The sequence below is a fragment of the Onychomys torridus genome, chromosome 16 (assembly GCF_903995425.1).
Source record: "Onychomys torridus chromosome 16, mOncTor1.1, whole genome shotgun sequence".
NCBI lineage: Eukaryota > Metazoa > Chordata > Mammalia > Rodentia > Cricetidae > Onychomys > Onychomys torridus.
In genome coordinates this window covers 1,979,265-2,002,649 of record NC_050458.1, presented here as the reverse complement: position 1 = coordinate 2,002,649, position 23,385 = coordinate 1,979,265, and the positions used below count along the sequence as shown (strand labels likewise).

Below are 23,385 nucleotides of genomic sequence, written 5' to 3'. Positions count from 1 at the left end.
ACTAGATGCTTGTCCTCATTACTCGATTGATTCTTTAATCATGGGAAGGAAATCAGAGAAGACTCAGGTGTCATGCATATGGCTCTCCAGCAGATTCAGAGGTCTTGGTCCCTCTATCTAACCTTTGCTTACAGAATGAGCCAGCCATTGTCCTTTATTGTTCTGGCTGTTGTTGCTGAGCTTAGCCCTGTCTTCTGTCAGTGTACACATCTATGTTTATGGGAGAAGCAGGGTTAAGAGGTCTGAAAACGCTCCAACACCAAATGGAAGCAGAGAGCCAGTTCAGGCCACCCACTCTTGCAGCGCCTTCCATCCTCGGCCAGGACAAACCCCTCGGAGCATCTGCATGTGTAAAAATCTCCGTTGTTCACACATATGTGCTCACAGCCGTGGCGGGTCGACTTGCAGACATCCTTCCCTGGGGAAAATTCAGGGAGGTGAATTGTAGAAATAAGCCAGTGTGAAGAGTCATGCCAGGGGAGAGTAAGGGAGTAATCTGTTTTTAAAGAGTCCAACTTTGCTAAACCGCTCATCTTTGCAGTTCCCGGGCATCTCCTCTCAGAACTCTGTTCCTGCTGGCTCGGGTGGACTTGTCACTTGATTTTGAATGACTAGATAAGCTTTAGCTTCTGACTTTTTAGTAGAGAACCCAAATATCCCATATAGATTGTCTAATGAGCATGTCTCACAGGTGAAGTAATTTGAACTCCTTGAAGTAGTTATGACCCTTTAATCCTCATGACACTCTAGGGACACAGCTAGGTATACACAGGGAATAAATGAAACAGGGGATGTCATGAGTTTGACTGAATTATTCAAGATGTCCAGCACAGAGCCTCTCACTAGATACAAAGTGTGCCCTTGCCTGATGAGCCATCCTACTTAGCTTTGCTGACATGTGGAATGCCTCATGGTCTCAGGGGAGTCTGTGTGAAACCTGCCCACAAAGCAACCTCAAAAGCAAATGTACTTACTTTGTTTAACCAAGAAAGGACAGTACAGCGGTATCAAAACCAAGTAGATATTATCAACCCCCACCCCTAATGAGGACTACTATCTAGAACGGGGAGAAGGTTTATGCCTGTATTCTCACTGAGCTGCTTTGGGTGGCATAATGGCTAATTTATGTGAACTTTGGCTGGGTTATGGTGCCAGCTGTTTTGTCAAATGTAGGTCTAGAGATGGCTGTGAAAGTACCTAGTACATAAGGTTAACATTTAAGTCAGCAGATTCTGAATACAGCAGACCGCCCTCTGTAGTATGTGTGGGCCCTGTCCAATCAGTTGAAGGTCTTGAGGGTAAAAATCTAAGATTCCCAGAGGAAGGGAAGACTCTCTTCACCTGAACATCAGTTCTACTGGGTTTCCAGCCTTCCTTACAAACATCTTCCTCCCCAGCCCCCACAATCCCATGAGCCACTTCCTTGAAATGAATTTCCCTTTCTTTTTCTCCCTTTTTCTTCCTTTTATCCACAACATGCATGTACATGTGCCTCCAGCACATAAACACTATTATCTATTTTTCTGGAGAATCCTAGTGTGTGTGTGTGTGTGTGTGTGTGTGTGTGTGTGTGTGTGTGTAAGGTCAGTGTCTTCCTCAGTCACTATCCAGTTCATGTTTTGAGACAAGGTTTCTTACTGAACCTGCAGCTGACCAATTCAACTAGACTGGCTGGCCAGCAAGTGTCTGGGACCCTCCCATAATCCCCTCCTGGCACCGAGGTGACAGGTGTGCTCCACCACGCTTGCTCTTACATGGCTGCTGGGGATTGAACTCAAGTCCTCATGCTTTCACAGCAAGCACTTCACCAACCAAGCCATCTTTGAAGTCTCTCCTAACACTAAAAACCCCAAGTCTGCTTCCGGCCCCTCTCCTACCCTTCACCGTACATACATGGTCTGCCAAGAAGGAAAGGCACTGGAATTACCGTTTTGGTCCTGGTAGTCATTGCCACCACTGAGTCTAATCCTGCCCATGGACTTGTAAGGCACTACACTAGACCCTGCCAACCCATCTACCCACCATTCAGAAGGCCGAGAGCCGAGCAGAAACAGAAGCAAAGAGCCTGATGGCCGGCTGGCCGACCAACCGAAGACTGCCACTGAGACATGCCTGACTTGACTCCTTGGAAACACTTTCAGAGCACCGAAAGTTGGAATCTGAGTTTGCAACATTAAGAAGTCTACAAAGGGAGACTGAGGAGTAAGTGAAGTGCTGTACCCAGAGTCCCACAGGAGAAAGGCTTTTCCCACAAGCTACTTACTTCTACAGTGTTTCCCATCCTCAGCCAGCCTGAATCCTTCCAGACACTTGCAGATGTATGATTCGCCACTGTTTTCACAGAGGTGCTCGCAGCCATGGTCTAGAGCCTGGCAGACATCTTTCCCTGAGGAGAGTACAGCGATTAAAACTATTGCATCAACGTGAAGTCCACTTGGACTCTCCCTGGGAGATCCGTCCTTCTGGCCTCGGGACTCAAGTGCCACTTGAGTGGGAAGGAAAAACTGGGGGTAAAGTTTGGTGGCTCTAGGGTGGGCGGACTCTTCAAACTTGCTCACTGTCATTGCCATCACCGCTCACCAGCATGACCTCAGTGTCAGGATCACTTCCGCCCCAGCTGTCTGCAGACATGACCTCTGGTTTCAAGTGTAGGATCACATAGGAGAAAGCTTCAGTTTAGATCTGCAGCACTGGGATCTAAACTTGCCTTTGTCCCTGGCATAATCTATGAGTTAGGAAAATCACATAACCTCTTGGAATCTTGGCTTTCCTGTTTGGAAATAAGAGTAACAATCGCAGGTACTCTTCTTTTCTTCACAGCTTTTTGGGAAGAGCTTTGAGAAGTCTGAGAAAAAGAAGACTGACAGAGATGAGAACTATTTGCCTAGATTTGCACACTCCACTTTGATTGTTATTGTTATTATTGGGGTATCGTAGACTGAACCCAGAGCCTTGTGTGTGCCTGGCAGATGCTCAGCTACGAAGCTACATCCCCAGTCCATTTATTTATTTTTAATTTGTATTTATGTGTTTGGGTATGTGCACATGAGTACAGTTGCCTGCAGAGGCCAGGAGAGGGTGTCAGATTCCCTGGAGCTGGAGTTACAGGAGCCTGTAAGCCACTAGCAAACTTACTTCTGCAGGTCTTCCCATCATCACGGAGGATGTATCCCTCAAAACACTGACACACGAATGAGTCTTCACTGCTTACACATGAATGTTCACAACCATGGTCCCCCAAAGCACAAGAGTCCAGTTCTGATTAGAATTACAGAAATAGAAGAAAATTACTCATAGATTAGTGACCTAGTCATTCATAAAAGACATTGCAGACATCTTAAGTTAAAACAGTATCTTTTCCCACACAGTTCATTTCAGGATAGAAAGTATCTATGAGCAAAAATTCTTAATATATACAAAGCACATACATAAAGCAAAACTTCCAGCTCCATAGGAAAAAGGGAACAGAAGACAGTTTCCAAAAGGAGATGTAAATGTCAATGACTATGAGAGAATAAGTCTAATACCAACTTTCCTATGGATCTACATATGTATGCAGAAGAATACTTAGCTGATTCATTCATATATTCAAAGTCAGCAAAGCTCTTTGTTGTTGTTTTGAGACAGGATATCCTATGTAACCCAGGCTGGACTTGAACTCAAACTCATTACCTTTTGCTTTAGCCTTCCAAGTGCTAAGGTAAACTTGAACACACCTAGATAGCAAATTTGTTGTGAGTTCTTACTGTGGGCCAGGCATTGTTCTAGCCACTAAGGACGGAACAACCAGTAAAAGAATGGTTTTGTCTCCATGGCACTTTGCATTCGGTGATGGATTTCAGGAATCTATGAGGGTATGGCAGGCAAACAACAGACAAGCATGTCTTCTCAGTGGGGAAGAAAGTGCCTTGGAGAAACAGAAGACAGGAGGGACAGAGAGTCACTTCTGGGTTGAGGTTGACATCTTAGCCCTGGAGATGGAGAAGAGGTGAGTGCCGGTGTCTAGACAAGAAGGAACATCTGCACACTGCAGTTGCAAGAGCATGTTCACCATGTTGCAGAGAAGGCACAGAGCCCAGCATGGTAGGACTAGGCAGGATGTGTCTGAGGGAGAAGAGCAGTCACAGGATGTTTTGAGCAGTAGAATCCCCCAGTCTGGGCTGCATTTTGAAAGCACAGAATGGTGTGGGTAGAGAAGGAATACAGGGGATGGATGTAGCCTACTGCCATGATCCCGTTGGCCCAGAACACTGGTGATGATGTGGTTGAACTGGCTGTGATTGGGACTGATGTTAGATCACAGATCTTCTAGCTGCCCTTCTCTGCCTTTCAGAAACAGCCACCCCTCCCTGAAACCTGGCTCCCTGGTAGTTCTCTCCTGCCCTCTTAGAGCTGTGAACAAGCCCAGCCACCCTGATTCCCAGACCACAGACAACCCTTGAACTGTAACTGTTTTTGTCAGCACCAGGCCCAACTAGATCACACGGTACGGAGGTGGGTCACCTCTGCTGAAAACCTCTGAATCAGAACGCCTTTGTTCTTTAGAATGGAGGGCTCCCTCTCAGCAGCTTCTCCACCCTGGTGTGGCTGTCTGCTAATGCTCTCCCATGTCCTGGCCTGATCATAGCTGCCTGTGGCCATTAAGCTCTCTCCTAATAAAGCTCATCTAAAGGCTATTTTTGTGTCAACTCCTGTTCTTTCCAACAATGAAGTAAAGGGTCCACCTTTATATGGATGGCTAGGACAGAAGAGTCAAGGATGACTCGGTGGTCATTGGACTGAACTACTGAAGGACAGCATTACTGTTTATAGGGCTGAATGGCTTCTGGGGACTAGAAGGTTTGTGCACTTGTGAAAACCAGGCTGATGGTTCAAAGCTTGAAACAGGACCAGGGGCAGTGACAACCATACAGGTAACTGAAAGCTAACCCAGCCCTTTAGAAAATGAACAGGATTTCAACAAAGGGCACGCACCAAAGTGGTTAAAGGCACATGGTAATCATACTCAGGAAGAACCATCTTTTGTTAAGCATTTCTCTGAGAAGGGGAGTCCTCAGAACTACCTGCAGGGAGACAGTGTTACTCTCATTTACCAGGAGGAGAAGCAACATTGAGGAAGGCTAATTACAGCTAGCCAAGACCACTTGCTAATAAGTGGAAGAACCAGATGAAAGATGTTAATTTTTGGTAATGAAGCCCGTGACTTTTCCCAACTGCACACAACATCCCCATCTGCTAAGCTTTCAGACTCGAGGGGAAATTTGCCTTTCTTTGGGCAGGAACACTGCCAGAAGCTTTGAACAATGGGAAAATGATGTTAGCTGGAATTTTAACTGTAAAGGAGACTCTAAGCAGAGCTGGGTACTCTGGTTTGCTCTGAGTGTGACTTACTTCTCTGGGCACATTCTGGACTCATTATTAATGAGGACCATTTCCCTGTAGCTGAAGTAGTTCCTCACATAGTTAGAAGTACCACTGAGTGATACATAGCACTAACAGCTGGCTGGCACAGAAGGCAACATTTCCACTCCTTCACCATGAATTTATAAGAATACTCCATTTTCTAAGGTTATAAAATAGCAAAAGCTCTCTCAGCCAGTCTTGCCAAGCCCTGATCCAGAGCAAACCCTCTGAGCACACTCTTCTGTCTGGGACTCCCCATCCAGCCCTGATCCACTAGCTACAGCTCAAGCTGTCCTGGAAGATTCCAGGGGTTCCTCAATGGAGATACAGCTACCCAAGCCAGAGTAGCCCAAGCCTGCGCCTGTCAAGTGGCACTTCTTTTTATCAGAGGGCAGCCATGGATAAGCCTGTGCCCACAGGGTCATGTCCTCATCCTTGGCTATATGTCATGCCAGCAGCACCCAGCCCAGCTCCTCAGTTCTCCCAGAACTGTTAATGTGTGTATGCTTTAAAGTAAGTGAAGAGTTTTCAAGTTTATCTTTTCCTCTGCTCATCTCCTCAGGGCATCTGATCCAGAGCAGAGTGGGTGACTTCTCAGTCAGTCATAGGAGGCTTCTGCAGTCGCTCAATGCAAAACAGACACTGCCTCCAAAGTAAACTGTACTAAAGGGCATACTTGCTTATGGAGGAGTACCTGGCAGTGTCTACAATGCTACAGAATGCACCTTTCACCTAGCAGCTTCTCTTAGGGACTCCCTTCTGCAGGTGCCCTTGTACCATGTAAAGGAATGTACTTTCAAGTTATTGACGGAATCACTGTTTGTAAGGGTGAAAAGCAGGAGTCAACCCAAGTATTTAGAAAAGGGGACAGACCAAATGAAATGGAACATCACACAGCTCTAAGAAGAATGAGGAACTTCTCTGTGTAATTGTGGTGGTTTGAATAAGGATGGCCCTCATGGGCTCATATATTTGAATGCTTGAGGAGTAGCACTATTTGAAACGTTGAGGAGGTGTGGCCTTGTTGGAGGAAGTGTGTCACTGGGGATGGGCTCTGAGGTTTCAAAAGCCCATGGTAAGCCCAGAGTCAGTATGTAGCTCTCAGCTACTGCTCCAGTGTTTGCCTATGGGCTGCCCAGCTCTCTGCTATAATGATAACAATGGACTAAATCTTTGAAACTGTAAGCCAGCCCCCAATTAGATGATCTCTTTTATAGGAGCTGCCTTAGTCATGGTGTCTCTTCATAGCAACAGAACACTGACTAAGACACAAGTTGGTACCAGGAGTGGGGTATTGCTGTGACAGGCCTTGACCATGCTGCTTGTTGGCTGAATGTGGACTTTGGGACTCTGGATTAGGAAAGCAGTTGAATGCTTTAAGCAGGGCCTAATGGGACATATTAGTAGGAGCATAGAAGACTGTGGTCCTGAGAGCAATGTAGATTATGATGGCCTGGTTCATGAGGATTCAAAAGGAAGAATATTAGTAAGTGGCCTAGAGATTATTCTTGTGCTATTGTGGCTGCCTTTTGCACATGTCCTAAAAATCTGCCTGAAGCTAAATTGAAGAGTTTTGTTAATGGTGTTGGCAGGGGAGATTTCAAGAGAGCTTAATATTAACTGTGTTATGTGGTTATTAGTAATCATTCTTATGAAGCTCTATGATGAAAAGGAGTAAACTAGACAAAGAGAAATATAAAATGTACAGTTTGAGTGTAAAAGGAGCATAGGAAGTATAATGGTGCTAAGTCCTGTGCTTAAGGAGATAAAAAGTTTAAAGAATAAAGGGAGTGGTGACCTCAGGGCAAGACCCCACCCAGCTAAGCTTCCAACTTGTGAAGAGGAATTAAAGGAAAGCTTCAGCAGTGATGGAAGCCACCAACTACAGAAAGCCATTGCAAATGTTACTGAAGGAGGGGGTCAAGTTCCAGCCCCAACGAGCAGCAGAACTTGGCAGCTCTGGCCATCTGTTCTGGTTTTAGAGTCAAGGATACAAGAAAGGGGCTGTGGAATCTCCCTCCACAGCTAAGAAAAGTCATTGAGGACAGGCATATGTCAAGGATGTCCCTGCATGGGGACCCAGAGACGCCATTGCATAAAGCTGTGAAGGTGACGTCTAGATTGTCTTGGAGAACCCAAGATGTTGTAGATGCCAGAGTAGTGGGATACCTGCTAAGGAGAGGTGCTAACAGGGAGTGGACTCAGCCCAAGAAAGAAAAATATGTTACAGTCAACAAAGCTGAATGGAGTTAGAGATCTGAAGAACATTTTGACATGAGACATGAGATGCAGAATTTGGAGTTTGCCCAGCTGGTTTATAGAACTCACTTCCTGCCCACAGGCTCTAGTGCTTCCTCTGTACCACACTGGAAACCAGCTTGTCCTCAGCTTCTCCCCGAGCCGATGATACTTCACTGTGGGAACACACGTCAGTGCCTCCTCAAGAAAGTAAAACAGCTACCATCTCTGACTCCCCACTAGAGCAGCCACCAGCCTGAGGAAATAGTGTGCACACCAACTGTACTTGTTTAGCAAACATTTGTGAACCGGTGACCTGTGCCCACTACTATCAATATTTGGAGTCTAGAAAAGACCTTGGAAAGGTGCTGGTCCAACTCCATTTTAGAGAGGAGGAAACAGCTGGCCAGCAAGCAGAAGTGACTTTCTGAAGGCTCCTTAACTTGAAGATGTGGCTTGGTTTGGCTGACCTAGGTAGGTCACTGATCTGTCCCCTCTGTGTTTCTTGGTCATCCCAGCTCCATGGGGTTAGTCAGTTTGGTTAGGTTCTTGGAAGACAAACTAATAGTTTGATCAAGATAGGCTCCAGAAAGTTTCCTGTCACTTTCCTTGCTACAGGTTCCCACCTGCTCCTGTGGTTCCCTCAGTATACTGACCTCCCTGTTCAGATCATGGACCTGCACGTGCTGCTGCCCAGGTCTGGGAAGCTCTTATGTGGCACTTATGGCTGTCTCTCCTGATTAAGTCTCTAGGGTTAGATTAAACATCTCTCCCTGGACTTGGAAGTGTGCCCTACTCCACGTTCTTGTGGCAGTTCTGCTTGAATCCCAGTGGTCACCAACCAGATTGGGTTACACATCTTACATATCTCTTCCAGAGAAACTTTAACTAGTGCTGGGGCAGAAATTGAATTAGTTCAATCCCAGGAGTCACCAGCACTTGAGAAACCACAGGCAAAGTCTTGAGAGAATAAGGACAAAGAACCAGTTTAAGCAAGTGTTGAGACTCCAGCTGGGGAAGAGATGAGTCAGACTCAATCACTAGTCAGTGCTGAAGTAGAATGGGGTAGGAGGCTTAGAAGTCTCAGGAAGCAGGAAAAAAGAAAACATCTTCTGCTCAAAGAGATGCCTTTTGGGGCTGGAGAGATGGCTCAGTGGTTAAGAGCACTGGCTGTTCTTCCAGAGATCCTGAGTTCAATTTCCAGCAATCACGTGGTGGCTCACAGCCATCTACAATGAGATCTGGTGCCCTCTTCTGGCATAAGGTCATACATGCAAAAAATAGCATCATATATATATATATAATAAGTTAAAAAAAAAAGGAGTTTAGAAAAACAAGAAAAGAAATGCCTTCCCTTTTTTGTTCCCATGGGAGGAGGCAGGTCACACATTTAATTAAAGCCTCATTGTGAATGGGGTCTGTCATGTGACCATGATGGCTAGAGGTTTCATAGCATAGCTCAGGTTTTTGGGGTCCCAATACACCGAACAAACTGTGTTTCCCACATCTAAGTTATATACCAGGTGAGTTGTATATGTGATATGGGGGTTGCAGCAGAAATTGTGGGGTAATGTGTCCAGTGTACTCAGACTTCGTCAGCAAAGACAGATAGCAACCCTGGTTCTTGTTCTGAGTTCCACATATGATGTAATTAAAACACACCCGACCCCAGAGGGATGTGGCCATAGAGACGGTCTGCCGAGAAGGTGACCCAAGGCCAACCACTAACATGATAGTTTCAGTGGGGGCAGCTGACCCTTTCGTACCTCTGTAGAAGCCTTTTTCTCAAACCGAGAAGCAGCCACACTGAGATGTTCTCCAGACCATCGCATTCTGCTCATTGTGTTCTAAAGTTGAGGACCCCCAGGGCATCTTGAAGTGAAGGTAGTCCCTTCTTCCTCATTCATGCTACTCACTGGACTGTGTCCTCAATCCCTAATTCATAAACTGGCCCCCTAATCCCTACCATGATAGTATTTGGAGTAGGGCTTTGGGAAGTAATTAGGTTTGGTTTACAAGGATGGGGCCCAGATAACGTTCTTATTATCATTATATTATTATTATTATCATTATATCATTATATTATTATTATTATTGCCATCGTCATCACAGCCATCACCATCAGAAAGTGTATGAGGAGTTCATATGCCATAGTGCAAACCGGAGGTCAGAGAAGAGCTTTCTGGAGTCAGTTCTCTCCCTCCCCTTTATACAGATGTGCATTCTAGGGATCAAACAGCTCAGCACACTTGCATGGCAGGGCACTTTTCTGAGTTATCTTGCCAGCCCAGGACTAGTGTTTTTATTTAAAAAGATACCAGAGAGCTCATTCACTCACTCCTTGTCTCCATCTCCTTTCCTCCATGGGAGGACACGGACATTGGTCGGGGAAAGGCCTCCCCAGAGCATTACCACGCTGGCGTCCTGCATTCAGACTTTTAGCCTCCAGTACTATGAGAAAGATGTTTCTGTGGTTAGGAGACAATACACAGTCTGATATTTTGCCATGGCTGCCTGAGCAGACTTGGACACTAGGGGTGGGGTTAGGATTTCAGGGCTGGGGGCCTTTTCAGATCAGCCTGTGGTGGCTGGACTGGAAGTGTGGCCAGTTGGATCCCTGAGGTTTAAGGCTGTGGCTCCTACCCAAACAGTGTTCTCCACAGCTAGAAGTGAGGGCCTCTCCTAGGACAGTGTGTGAACTACTGAGCTTGCCAACTTCCAGAGTATGGTCTCCCTGAGCCCTGCAAAGAGAGTGTGCCTGAGCCTGTCCCTGGGAGACTGGTCTCCAGACACCAATTCAGGGAGCTTCCTGTGGGCCTCTCAGTGAAGAACAGCCATAAGCTGAGGAGTGAGACCTGACAGGGGTGTCAGACAGTTTAAGGCCCACTCCACATTCTCAAAACATGTCTATGAATATATGTTCCTGTGTCACACAGGGACCATGGAAGACAGAAATTATCATTCCCAGTTTGAAGGTGGGCAACCAGACACATAGGGAGGGCCAGCTTCCTTGCCCAGGTTAGAAGCAACAATATGTGAATTTGGGCTTTAGAAACCCAGATCCATGTTCCTGCTCACACTTGTGCCCAGGTGTTCAGGGGCTGGAAGGAGGAGTCCTCCCTAGCCAGTGCTTAGGGAGGAGGAAATTTCCATGACTCTGTGATAGACTAGGTTTCCTCTATGCAGGGCAGAGGGCTGGGGAAGAGAGGCTGTCCTCAAGGGAGAGAGAATAGTGTTTGTTCAAGGACTACTTTAGCTGAAACACAGGAGACCATGAGGAAGACCCAGGAAAGGGGTTCCCAGGTGGAAGAGGGGCCTCTACTACACTGCCAAATCAAGGACTGTCATTGGAATTTTTTTTCCTGGGAGGTAGTAAGGAACCATTAAAGGGGACTGAGCTTGGAGTGGAGCCTGCACTAGGGGTCACAGAGCCAAAGGATAGCAAGCTGGTCTCTGTTCATTCACAATCCCATTCATTTACTTTGCTAGGCTGGGCCCTGGGAATTCTGACTCCAGATAAGACCTGGCCTCTGACCTCTGACTCCCAAGGACTTGCAGGCAGTGTACACCATGCATAGTGGGCCTATGGAGTCTTTAAAGGAAACTTCTAGTGAGGAAAAGAGAATCCTAAGCTGCAGCTGGAAGAGGAGGACACCCCCCCCCCACACACACACACACTCCCAATCTATACAGCTAGAATCAGCATCAGAGGATTGAGAGGGGAGGAGGGTGGACTTCACCCCAGTACCTACTTCGTTGTCCCAGGACCCTGGGAACCGGGACTTAGGCTCTCTAAACTTCAGGCAACTTCGAGAATGAGTGAGGGGCTTTACAGATCACATGTTGTCAAGGCCAAGGAAACGCTCATCTTTTGAGCAAGGCCTGGCAGACCCCAGCTTACTCCCATCCCCTGTCCACCAGGCTTTACTAAAAAGGGACAGTCACGTTTATCTGGCTGTGTGTCATCTGGCCTGGGGCAGGGGAACATTCATCCCAACTGCCGTTAGCTGTGACCACAGTGAAAACCTAGGCCATGATTACAGGATGGAACAGCTGGACTGAATCACTTGACAGCAGAAAGAGAGTCTTCAATTAGGGGGAACAGCTCTGGTGGGTAATATGTGTCTGTCCTGTATTGTTCCGAGTTAAGTCCTAACCCATCTGATTACCTCACACGTTCTCATAACCACCCAACCAGGCATAAAGCTCACTTGCAGTTGCTGGACTTTCACTCATATAGATGACACAGACTATGCATTTAGTTACAAGCACAATTAAATTAAATGAGAAAACAGGCAATGTTTAAAGGCAGCAAAGGCAAAGCTTTGATTAGGAGAGAGGCAGGAGAATGAAAGAAGGGAAGCGTTTCAGATTCGGAGAGAAGATTTCAGAGGTCCTGCAATTATCTCACACTCAGCCCTTGATTATCAGAGTGAAGAGAACAAAGACAGGGTGAGGGTTATCTAAGACGATGGAGAATTACATCCATAATCCCCTCGCATCTGGGTTTGGCAGGCAGGCAAGTGTAGATGTTGTTTAACTTCCGCCACACCCCCAGTGCCCAGGCCCTGCTACAGTTGGCTGCTGCAGCATGCTGCGCCCCGAGCAGCTGGGCGGGCATCCATGAGCAAGCTGCAGCATGGACAGCCTACTTGCCAAGATCCAAGAATCCATCTCAAACTGGGACAATATTTTCTCACAAGGAGCACAGTTATTGTTGCACAGCTGTGCAGACAGCTCATCTGCCCGTGTGAACCGACGATACAAAAAAGGTGATTGTGTCAGTACTGTATCTACGGCTGAATCGGTCCTACAGCCAGAAAGATGGTAGCCGGGGAAAGCAAAATTTGGTCTTTGCTTCCATTTTGACACTTTCTCTCAAACTGTTGTTAGTCCGTGATCTTGTCCACTTGGAAATAGGAATGCAGGGCAGAAAGCTCATGGCTTTCTTGAGTTGGAGAGACAAGGAAGCCTGCAATCTTGTCTTTTAGCTGCCGTTTGTTTAAATGGAGATGGGAATTAGGCCAGCTGCAAGGAAACATGTTCCTAGACAATATCCCTGCTGACCTGGCCTTGTGTGGAGAGGTCACAGGGAAGTCAAAGGATTTCTCAGACATGCCCCTTTCAGAACTAACTGGAGTCTCACAGAGAGTGAGTCCCTACTTAGTAGGGGGCCATCTCAGACCCTTTGCTGAGTCTGAGCTGTGGTTATCCCATCTGTTCTTGGAGTGTGATAGCATATGCTTAGCACAGTGCTCAGCCTGGCCTGGCATGCAGGCAGCTGGCAGTCAGCAAGTTTCTGTATTGTTGGTCTTAGGCATGACTGGTAGGGGGTAGAGCTGAGAGAGAGTGTGTATGTACTCTGCTGTTAAGTCACAGTACATGGATAGAATGATTAAGAAGTTAGGACTTTATTTCCCTTCATCTTATGGTGGGAAAGCCCAAAGGTGATGAATTATGTACAGAAGAGGTGGGGACAGAGGGACTGACTGCACTTTACAAGAATCCATATCTCTAACCAGTCCACTCCCCCAGGAAAGGCATGAATCCTTCCCACCAGCATAATTGCCCTGGAAAAGTTTCATGTCTCAAACATGTCACAGTGGCAACCAAATTTGAACGTAAGTTTAAGCATGGACAAACCACAGCAGCATGCCAAGAATGAGGGCCTGTTTCACAATGGTGGTGAGGCCGAGTGTGGAGACAGCAAAGTTTGGGGCCGAGGCTCCAAGGGCTGTGAGATGCAGGCACACATATATGCAGGGGCCAGGTCAGACCCAGAGAACACTCAGACATGCACACATCAGCAGCCCATTGGCACCTACAGGGGTCTGTGCTGAGTCCTGTCTGTCCCATGATCTCAATGTGATGAAACTCACTTGCACAGGTTTTCCCGTCGCTGCGGAGCATGTGACCCTCAGGACATTGACAGGCAAAGGATCTGTCTGTGTTGACACAGGAGTATTCACAACCATGGTCACTCAGCAAGCAGTAATCCACCCCTGTAAAACCAAAGCAAAGTGAGATCCCTGGGGCCTCTGTCAGCAAGGCTTCTGGGCTGCAATAGGAATGAAGTAATGGTTCACATTTACTGCCATTGAAAGCACTGGTCCCCAGCAGACTTCCTGCAGTCCTCCCAGAGGCCAGAGGAGAACGTGCTGACCTCCGCCTTGTCTGTACACTTCCCGCCTGTTGCAAACCCTCCCTAGTAGAGAAGTAGGTGGTGACTCACTGGAGCAGGTCTTGAGGTCATCGTTGATGAGGAAGCCTTCTGAGCACTGGCAGACAAAGGATTCCTCCGTGTTCAGGCACAGCTGCTCACAGCCATGGTCCTGCTGTGCACAGTGGTCCACCCCTGCATTGGTCACAAACACAGGAAAACATAAAGGGACTGAGGTGCCAATACTCCACTCACAAAAGGGGGAAGATTCCACTCTACCTCACAATACCCGGCTTGCTGGGAGATCAGCCTTGTCCCTTGTCATAGCTAGCTTCAGTGGCCTTGACATAAACCTAGAGTCACTTGGGAAGAGGAACCTCAGCTGAGGAATTCTCCATCAAACTGGCCTGTGGGCATGTGTGGCATGTTCCTGATTGCTGATTGATCACAGCCCACTGTGAATAGTGTTCATCCGGGGAAGGTGGTATAAGAAAACAAGCTGAATGAACTTGGATGCAAGCCAGTAAACACTGCTCGTCTGTGGTCTCTGGCTCAGTTCCTGCCTTGACTTCCCTCAGTCATAAACCGTGACATGGAAGTGTCAGCTGAAATAAACCCTTTTGTTCCCACGTTGCTTTTGGTCATGACATTTATCAGAGCAACAGAGAAGCAAACAGAACAGCACTGATTTCCACATCCTTGCTGAGGATGCTGGATGGACTTAACCTCTCTGTCACCTCTGGAGATGATGGCAGTCCCTTTCTTTTTTTTTGTGTTCACGAGTTACACATGCAGGTGTGTGAGCATGCTTGTAGAGGCCAGAGGACAATTTTGTCATTCTCGTGAAATGTAGTCTACCTCCTTCAGACAGACAGGGTCTCTCTCATTGGCTTGGAGCCCAGCAATTAGGCTAGACTGGCTGGCTAACGGGGTTAGGGTGGGGTGAGGGGGGCATTCTGTTTCCACCTGCCTGGTGCTGAGGTGACAAGCGCATGCCGCCATGCCTGATGTTCTACCTGGGTTCTGCAGGTAGATCTCAGACCCAGGCTTGCAAAGCAAACACTCACCAACTGAGTTTCTCCCTGACACGTGGTGGTCCCTTTCTGGTGGTAATGCAGTGAAAGTTAGAGAAAAGGACACATGTAAGACTTTTCAAACAGTGGCTGGCATACAGCAACTGCTTAATGAACGGTTGTTAGTATGACTACGTGGTACTCAGAGAGAATTAGTGAGTAATTTGTTTTTATTTGAAAAATAAAAAAGTGATTTAAAAAAAGTCTCTTAATCAGGACATCCAGATTCAGAAAATAAACAAAAGCCTCGCTGCCTGTGTGGCCCCTTCTGGCACCCAAACGCCACACAGCTGGTCCTTGGGCAGGGAACGCCAAAGGCCAGGAAACACACAGCTGTGGTGGACGGCTCCCAGAGAGCCCCCTGGACTGCCTCCCGATTTACTGAATGGAGAAAGTACACCCTCCATCAACTGGACAGACACTGAAGACCCATGATGGCCCACTGAGGTAAGCCTTTTCACTCCTTCGTGGCTGAAGACCAGAGGCTTCTAGAACAATCCACTGGTAGACATACCTGTAAAACACTTGCAGCGTCTCAGGAGCAACATACCCATTTCACATCCGGAATTCTGCCATTTACCAGGCAGAATTGTCAGGAGGCACATGAGAGCTGGAATGTTGGAGGTGCTCACAACTGTGCCTGCAGAATGAGTAGTCAAAAGCCTGTGCCATCATGCCTAAGAATCCCATGGATTTCCTTAGTGACTTCTAGACAAAAATAGCTTGGTTTAAACTTTCTAAAAGTTTTAACAGAGGAAGACCTCCATCTCTTCTGGGCTCTTCTAGACTACCCAAGGTGCTGTTACAAGATATTTCATTGCACTGTGAAACTCCGAGACTGTGTTAATAAAATTAACCTTGGATGGGGGAGGGCGGAATTGACAACAATTAGCCATAGAGTACAGAAGACCCAGGAAGATGGATAGAGAGACACACAAGTTGACAGGAATTAGCCATAGAGTACAGAAGACCCAGGAAGATAGATAGAGAGACGCACAAGTTGACAGGAATTAGCCATAGAGTACAGAAGACCCAGGAAGATGGATAGAGAGACACACAAGTTGACAGGAATTAGCCATAGAGTACAGAAGACCCAGGAAGATGGATAGAGAGATGCACAGGAAGGAGTAGGGAGGACTTAGAGATTCGTGCTCTGTTTTTTGGGTTGAGACCAGTGGAGAGATGCTTCTCTTGCTGGGTCTCTGGACAAAAAGGAAGGTCATAGGTTGCTTCTCAGCTTCTCTGTTCTAGCAAGTTTTCACCCAATATGACTCCCGAGTCTTTATTGGTAAATAGAATGATAGAGACTTAGTTAAAACCTACATTTGACAGCCACAACTGTGGCCCAGCTGGTGTTGGGGGACCAGAAATCCCTGCAGGCCACAGTCTGAGCAGTGGAGTGCTGACTGCAGGCCACAGGGCACAGATAGTAAGTAGTTAAACTATCAGTATATTCAGGTGCAACTGCTAAGCCAACAGAAAAACACCACCAGGGCATGCTGGGAGTCAGGATCATGCTAAGAAAGCCAAATCAAGGCATTGCTTCCTCTGAAGACAGGAGAATGAGGTTCCCCTGGCTGATTCTGTAGCTCATACTTCAGCTGTGAAACTTGCCCCCCTGGCAGTCAGGGCCCAAATGTGGTCCAACAGCTGTACTGTTCCCATGAACAGTTCACTTCTGTCTGTAGAGCTGAAGCAGATGCACAGTGTACCAGGTGCAAGGCCACAGAGAGGACCCTATTGGAGGCCAATGCCACTCTCCCCAGCTCTTAGTGTGCCAGGGCCCTGGGGTCCATCACAGCCCCACATAATCTTATCCTGCTGGCTTGGGCCTGTGGAGACCGTAACTCAGGAAAAAAAGTTAGGAGCCCATCCAGCTGGCAAGACCTGAAAGTTCCCAAGCTTTGTTGTGGTTCTGAGACGAGGATGTTAAGTAAAGGCTTTACAAAAGTCTATGTGGTCCAGTTCTGCCCTCATAGTCCATTTTCCCAAGGTCCACCCCTTCTGGCCTCTTGTCCCAGCCTGGTACCAGGCATTAGTCACTTTCACAGGCTGGGTGATACTCACTATTATCTTTTATCTTTAGTTGTATGTTTGCTACAAACTAGGCACAAGACCAAGGGATTGAAACGGCTTCAATTATTGCCCAAAACCACCCAGGGAATCAGTGCTATTAACAGTCTCACTTTTTTTTAATAAAAAAGATTTATTTAGTGTGTATTATGTATACAGTGTTCTGCCTGTGTGCCAGATCTCATTACAGATGGTTGTGAGCCACCATGTAGTTGCTGGGAATTGAACTCAGGACCTCTGGAAGAGCAGCCAGTGCTCTTAACTGCTGAGCCATCTCTCCAGCCTGCATCTGACTTTTTTTTTTTTTTTAAATTATTTCTTTATTATTGTTTTTCAAGACAGGGTTTCTCTGTATAACAGTCCTGGCTGTCCTGGAACTTACTTTGTAGACCAGGCTGGCCTTAAACTCACAGAGATCCACTTGCCTCTGCCTCCCTAGTGCTGGGATTAAAGGCGTGCACCACTACCACCGGTACATCCTCACTTTTTAAAACAGACAGGCAATCAAAGCTTGGAGAATCACCTGTCACAGGTCACATATGTAGACTTCGAGAGAGCTTCAATTTGAATTCTGGCCTATCTGACTTAGTAAATGCTTTTAGTAGCAAAGAACAATAGAAGCAGTCCTGTTCTGAGCAGGCCACACACGTTCACGCCCTCCTTGCCCTGCTCTCCCGGTTTATGTGGTGCTGGGGATCTAACCCATGGCTTTGTGCATGCAAGGCTAGCACTCTACTGAGTGAGCTACACCCGCAACTACTACACATGTATTTATTTATTTATTCACACCCCCTCTCAATCTTGTTCTCTTTTGATTTTTTTAGATGATATCTTGCTGCAGAGCCCATGCTGGTCTTGAACTCAGCATCTTTGTGCCTCCGTCTTCTGAAATCTGAGATTGTCAACCGTGCACTGCTGTACTTGGCATATACTAATTTCTTTAATGTTATGTTAGCAGAGTTTTTCCTGTCTGTCTGTATATGTATTATATGTATGCCTGGTGCCCAAGGAGGTCAGAAGAGGGTGTTGGATCTTCTGGAACTGGAGTTACAAACAGTTGTGAGCCACCATGTGGGTGCTGGGAATGGAATCTGGGTCTTCTATAAGAGCAGCAAGTGCTCCTAATTTACTAAGCAATCTCTATAGCCCTCATATTGATTCTCTTAATTATTACAGCTCAACCTTTGAAGTGGGTGGTACTAACAGTACCATTTGATGGTTTATAAAATGCAGGAAACCATGAAGCTATAGAAGGGCATAGCTGCTAATGAGCCCAACAGGCTGTGCATGGACCCCACCCCATTGGCACCCATACTCCTGGGGCATACTCACGGCTGCAGGTCTTGCCATTGGGGTCCAGAGTATAGCCCCGACGGCAGCGGCAGTAGTGGCCCTCCTCTGTGTTGACACACTCGTGCTCACAGCCTGGTTTGTTCAGGGCACAGTAGTTGATTCCTGAAGGAAGAAAGTAAAGACCCTCCTTCAGACTCTGTGAGGCTATTAGGGTGGACTCCAGGGTTTCCACAGTCCCCATGGAGAGAGCTGGTAGGTGCTGCTTGCTGAGGCAAGCCAGGAATTATCATTCCTTTAGTCATTTACCAGCCAAGGGCCAGGCCCTAAGTTAGATGCAGATGTGAGCACTGCTGTAGCCCTGCCTTCAGGGTTTGTGCTCTGGAGACACAACAGAAAGGAATCGTGAACACTAGACACCAAAGATGTAATTGAGTGACAAGAAACAAAGTGAGGTTATCGACGCCTCCAATGCACTCCAGTGCTGGTTACACCCACCTGGGTCACATTTGTAATTGATTCAGAGTCTGCTGAGGTTCCAGGCTTTGCATCGCCACCTCATGATCAGTGTCTGAAATCGACGATGGCACTCACTGTCTGTGAGCAGGTGAGGAGCAAGACTGAATCCTGGCCAAGGACTTTCTTTCCTTCAGTATGACGTTGCCCCGAACAACTTTTCCAAGTTTAATATTGGATGATGTTGAATTCATTTGAAACAGATTGTTTTTAATTTGATTTGAAAATAGCCACCAGCCTCCTGTTACATGAAAATGGCCCAGTGTCTGTAAGACCCAGAGCACGAGAGATCTTAGATTCCTAACTACAAATCTCAGATTTTAAGCCAGCAGCTTTGCTTCCCTCTGCCATGTGATGCTCTAGAGAACACAAGCTCTCCCTTCTGCTCCCAGCTGCCTGCTGTAATGTAGGGCTGAGTGCAAGGACTAAGCCAGAGCAGCTCTGACAGGCTGACCTCAGAGGTCCAGGCCCGGGCTCACAGCAAAGACAATGGAAAATGTAATGATGGGGAGGAAGATTGAGAGATGAGCTGATGAGGACACTAGCTCTTAGGAAAAGTTCTGCTTTTTTCTGGATAAAAAAAGCAGGACACCTGGCTGCAGAGAGATGGAGCTGTCACCATCAGATATACACGGATGAGTATGAGGGACTCCGGCAGGAGCTGCAACCTACCAAACAGCCCATCTTTGGGCCAATTTGGTGTCCTAAAGCTGCTTTCTCAGCCTCTGTCCTCTCAGCAGCTCCCCGCCCCCTCTGGCCTTGAGGATATGTGCAATGACTGCTTAGAGCCTTCTCTTTAAGGGCCTCTCCAGCAGGGTGTGGACGGAGTGGCATAGGTCAAGGAAATCTTTGAGATCTGGCAGGAGATGTGGAATCTCCAGCAAAGTCTCCATTAGTGGCTACGTGCCTGACTGGCTCCCTTGTTCTACTACATTAGTAACACAGGAAGCATGCTACCATAATGCCGCTGTGCTGAACAATCTAATTATGTACCTGAGAGCCCTCATCCACCTGTAACTGATTTCCCCTGGTGCACTCAGCCCCTCAAACATCCATTCCTAGAAAAAAGGTGTCCACAGCACAGAGGGAAGTGAGATGAAGCTGGCCCTCGGACATATTTTGGGCATGTGTGGTCTAATTGTCCTCACATTTTGAATGCTTTCCATTTAATTGCTTGACTGTTTTAAAGGTTTGTATTCAGACTTGGCAGTAGGAATTACCTTTTATAAGAGAAGCTCAGTTTCAAAATATGGCTCTGTAATCACACAAAGCTTAATACTTATTAGGATGAATGTGGAACTTAATCTGTGCCATAAGCAATATGTGATTTATCTAGATTCAGTTCCACATATTGCCCATAGTGCTTTTCAGAAGAGGTACCTGGTACAGTCTTGCCATGAACACATGCTGGCATAAAGTCTTGCCATGAGCACACACTGGCAGACAGTCTTGCCATGATTACATGCTGGCATAAAGTCTTGCCATGAGCACACACTGGCAGACAGTCTTTTGCCATGAGCACACACTGGTAGACAGTCTTTTGCCATGAGCACATACTAGCATACAGTCTTTTGCCATGAGCACATACTAGCATACAGTCTTTTGCCATGAGCACATACTGGCATACAGTCTTTTGCCATGAGCACACATTGGCAGACAGTCTTTTGCCATGAGCACACATTGGCAGACAGTCTTTTGCCATGAGCACACATTGGCAGACAGTCTTTTGCCATGAGCACACATTGGTGGATAGTCTTGCTGTGAGCACACACTGGCTAGGAAGAAGCAGCACAGCAGCATTTAGGGAAACATCCCAGCAGGCATGGTAGCATATACCTGCAGTCCAGCTCTCAGAAGAGAGGTGCAACTTTGGGGCTAGCTTGGACAACATAGCCAGAGTCTGTCTCAAAACAAGCCAAACCAACCAACCAACCAATCAAATAAATAAATAAAAAAGAACAAGAAGGAAGGAAAAAAAGGAGGCAAGGAGAGAGAGAGAGAGATGGAGGGGAGAAAGAAGGGAGGGAAGAGGGAGGGAGGAAGGAAGAAAACACACCACTAATTGGAAATTCCAGAGAATTCTGCAAATGTCATGGTCAGGAAACCACAAACAAAAAATCAAGGAATTCCAGTTAAATTGTAATTTCTCCAGGATGATGTATCTCAAAGCAATTCTTTCACTCACTCATTCACACATAATCCATTCCACAAGTCTGCACTCAACCCACTTGACCTGAGTACTCTGAGCTGTTGAGGATTCAGTGATGGAAAAAGCAAGCACCTGGTAGGTCTTCTACTCTGGTGTCATTCAGGAACAGTCTGGTTTGTCTTTGTGCGTGTGTGTGTGTGTGTGTGTGTGTGTGTGTGTGTGTGTGTGTGTGCGCGCGCGCGCAAACACTGGGGAACTAGTCTAGTGGTCTGCTCTGGAGCAGGCGCTCTAGTTGCTGGCTATCTCCTCTGAATTTCAGGTGAAGGCATCTGAGCCCCCTGTACTACCTCACCCCACCTTGCTGATGCTCTGCTCCCTTGGATGCTGCTGCAGTGACCTAGGGCATTCCTTCTTTCTTCCTTCCTCTCAGAGAGAGCAGAACTTTAATGTCCCACACGCAGCAGCCACCAAGTGTCCTGTCTTGTAGGACTTGCAAAAACCAGCTCCTTTAATGTCCCATCTCTGGGTCCAACCTTTTTTCTCCCTCAAGGTTCCATAAACACTTCATGGGGACATGGAACAGGGGTGCACGCCCTCATTTCAAGGAGACACTTCGTCATGGACTGGGTTGCTAAACAAATCTTGTGACCAGAGCCAGTCTATTCAGTCTCTAGGAAAACTACCCACAATAGGTTCTAGTGACCACAGGAAAATACAAGCAGACGAACATTAATAAACACAGACGTAGCCGGGCGGTGGTGGCGCACGCCTTTAGTCCCAGCACTCGGGAGGCAGAGCCAGGCGGATCTCTGTGAGTTCGAGGCCAGCCTGGTCTACAGAGCGAGATCCAGGAAAGGTGCAAAGCTACACAGAGAAACTCTGTCTCGAAAAGCCAAAAACAAAAACAAAACAAATAAACAAACAAACAAAACCACAGACGTCCATTACAAACATGGTGTGCTGCAGGTCTGCCGAGACGGGAAGCCTGTGGTGGAAAGCCACAGTGGGGGATGGGCCAGCGCCACTTACTTCGGCAGGTTTTCCGGTCTGGATTCAGGGTGAAGCCTTTCAGGCAGCGGCAGAAAGCAGACTTCTGGGCATTAACACACTCGTGCTGACACCCATGATTAGAGGAGGCACAGTAGTCTATCTCTGGAAAGAAAGCAAGGTCCTAGGAATCATGAATAAGTCAATGTGGCTAGCCATGAAAACAAGGATTCTCAGTCTCCATTTCCCCCAAGTGTGTAAAATACATGCCTTGACATTTAGACCCAGAAGAGCCTTCTTCAAAAAGCCATTTCCTTGTCCAGAGATTATGTCCTCATCTCAAAGATCTTTTTTCATTTGTTTTTGTTTTTTTTGAGACAGGGTTTCTCTGTGTAGTTCTGGCTGTCCTGGAGACCAGGCTGACCTGCATATGCCTCCTAAGTGCTGGGATTAAAGACGTGCACCACCACACCAGGCTTAAAGATCTTCTTGATATTTTTATTTTACAAAATATTTATACAACAGTTGCTTCTTGTAAAAGCCACTGAAATTGATGGGTATGGTGGTGCACGTCTTTATTCCCAGTCCTTGGGAGGCACAGGCGGGCGGATCTATGAGTTCAAGGACAGCAAAGACTACATACACAGTGACATTTGGTCTCAAAAACAAAACAAAACAAAACAAAAAACAAAAAAGCTGCATTGGTCTGGGGAAGTATGTCAGTGGTAAAGAATCTGGGAGGCATTCTCAAGTGTTCTGCATAACACTGAAAACAAACCTAAAGTGTATGGTTTTGGGAATATGACCCAGGGCATAGTGCTTGCTGGTGAGTACCGGGACCAGAGTCCAGAACTCCAGTACCAACATAGACGTCATCTGTAATCCCGGCACTGCAGAGTCAGGACAGGTGATCCCTGAGCAGGCTGGCTAGCGAGGTTAGCCAAATTGGCAAGTTCTGGGTTCAGGGATCTTGACTCGATGTATAAGGTGGAAAATGACCAAGGAAGGTACCCCATGTCAACTTCTGGCCTTCACATGTATGCACACATAAGTGCATGCACACCACCACCCCACACAAATGCTCATACACATGTGAATACGCATATACATGCAATATAATGAAAACCGGATTTTGTTTACTATGTTATAAGCTAGGGAGAGAGCATAGCTGAGTATTTAATGGAATTTATGAAATTAAAGAGATTAAAATGTTCCCAAATAAAACTCTAGACCACTTAAACTTTTTACACACTGAGTCAGATCCCAGGAAACAGAGCCTAGAAAGGAAAAGACACAAATATTCTGAATTTAAAACTCCTCCCTCATTATCTTGGTAGACTGAATGAACATAAATAGTATCCCCCCAACAGACACCCCCCCACACACACACATACACACACACACACACACCACACACATATACACACACACCACACACACATATACACATACACATATATACACACCACATGCACACATACACAGACACACACACA

General features: G+C 46.8%; 1 protein-coding gene across 1 annotated transcript in view; it reads right to left on the bottom strand.

Annotated features, from left to right (window-relative positions):
* Positions 1-22,765, bottom strand: part of LOC118597061 (matrilin-2) — a 31,017-nt gene extending 8,252 nt beyond the window's left edge. Inside the window, exons 1-8 of the mRNA XM_036208306.1 lie at positions 22,696-22,765; positions 21,932-22,054; positions 18,280-18,402; positions 13,874-13,996; positions 13,521-13,643; positions 3,136-3,258; positions 2,264-2,386; positions 296-418 (exon numbers count right to left, since the gene is read on the bottom strand). Of these exons, the coding sequence (XP_036064199.1) occupies positions 296-418; positions 2,264-2,386; positions 3,136-3,258; positions 13,521-13,643; positions 13,874-13,996; positions 18,280-18,402; positions 21,932-22,054; positions 22,696-22,765 (931 nt within the window). The remainder of the gene's footprint in view (positions 1-295; positions 419-2,263; positions 2,387-3,135; positions 3,259-13,520; positions 13,644-13,873; positions 13,997-18,279; positions 18,403-21,931; positions 22,055-22,695) is intronic.
* Between the last annotated feature and the right edge of the window lie 620 nt (positions 22,766-23,385).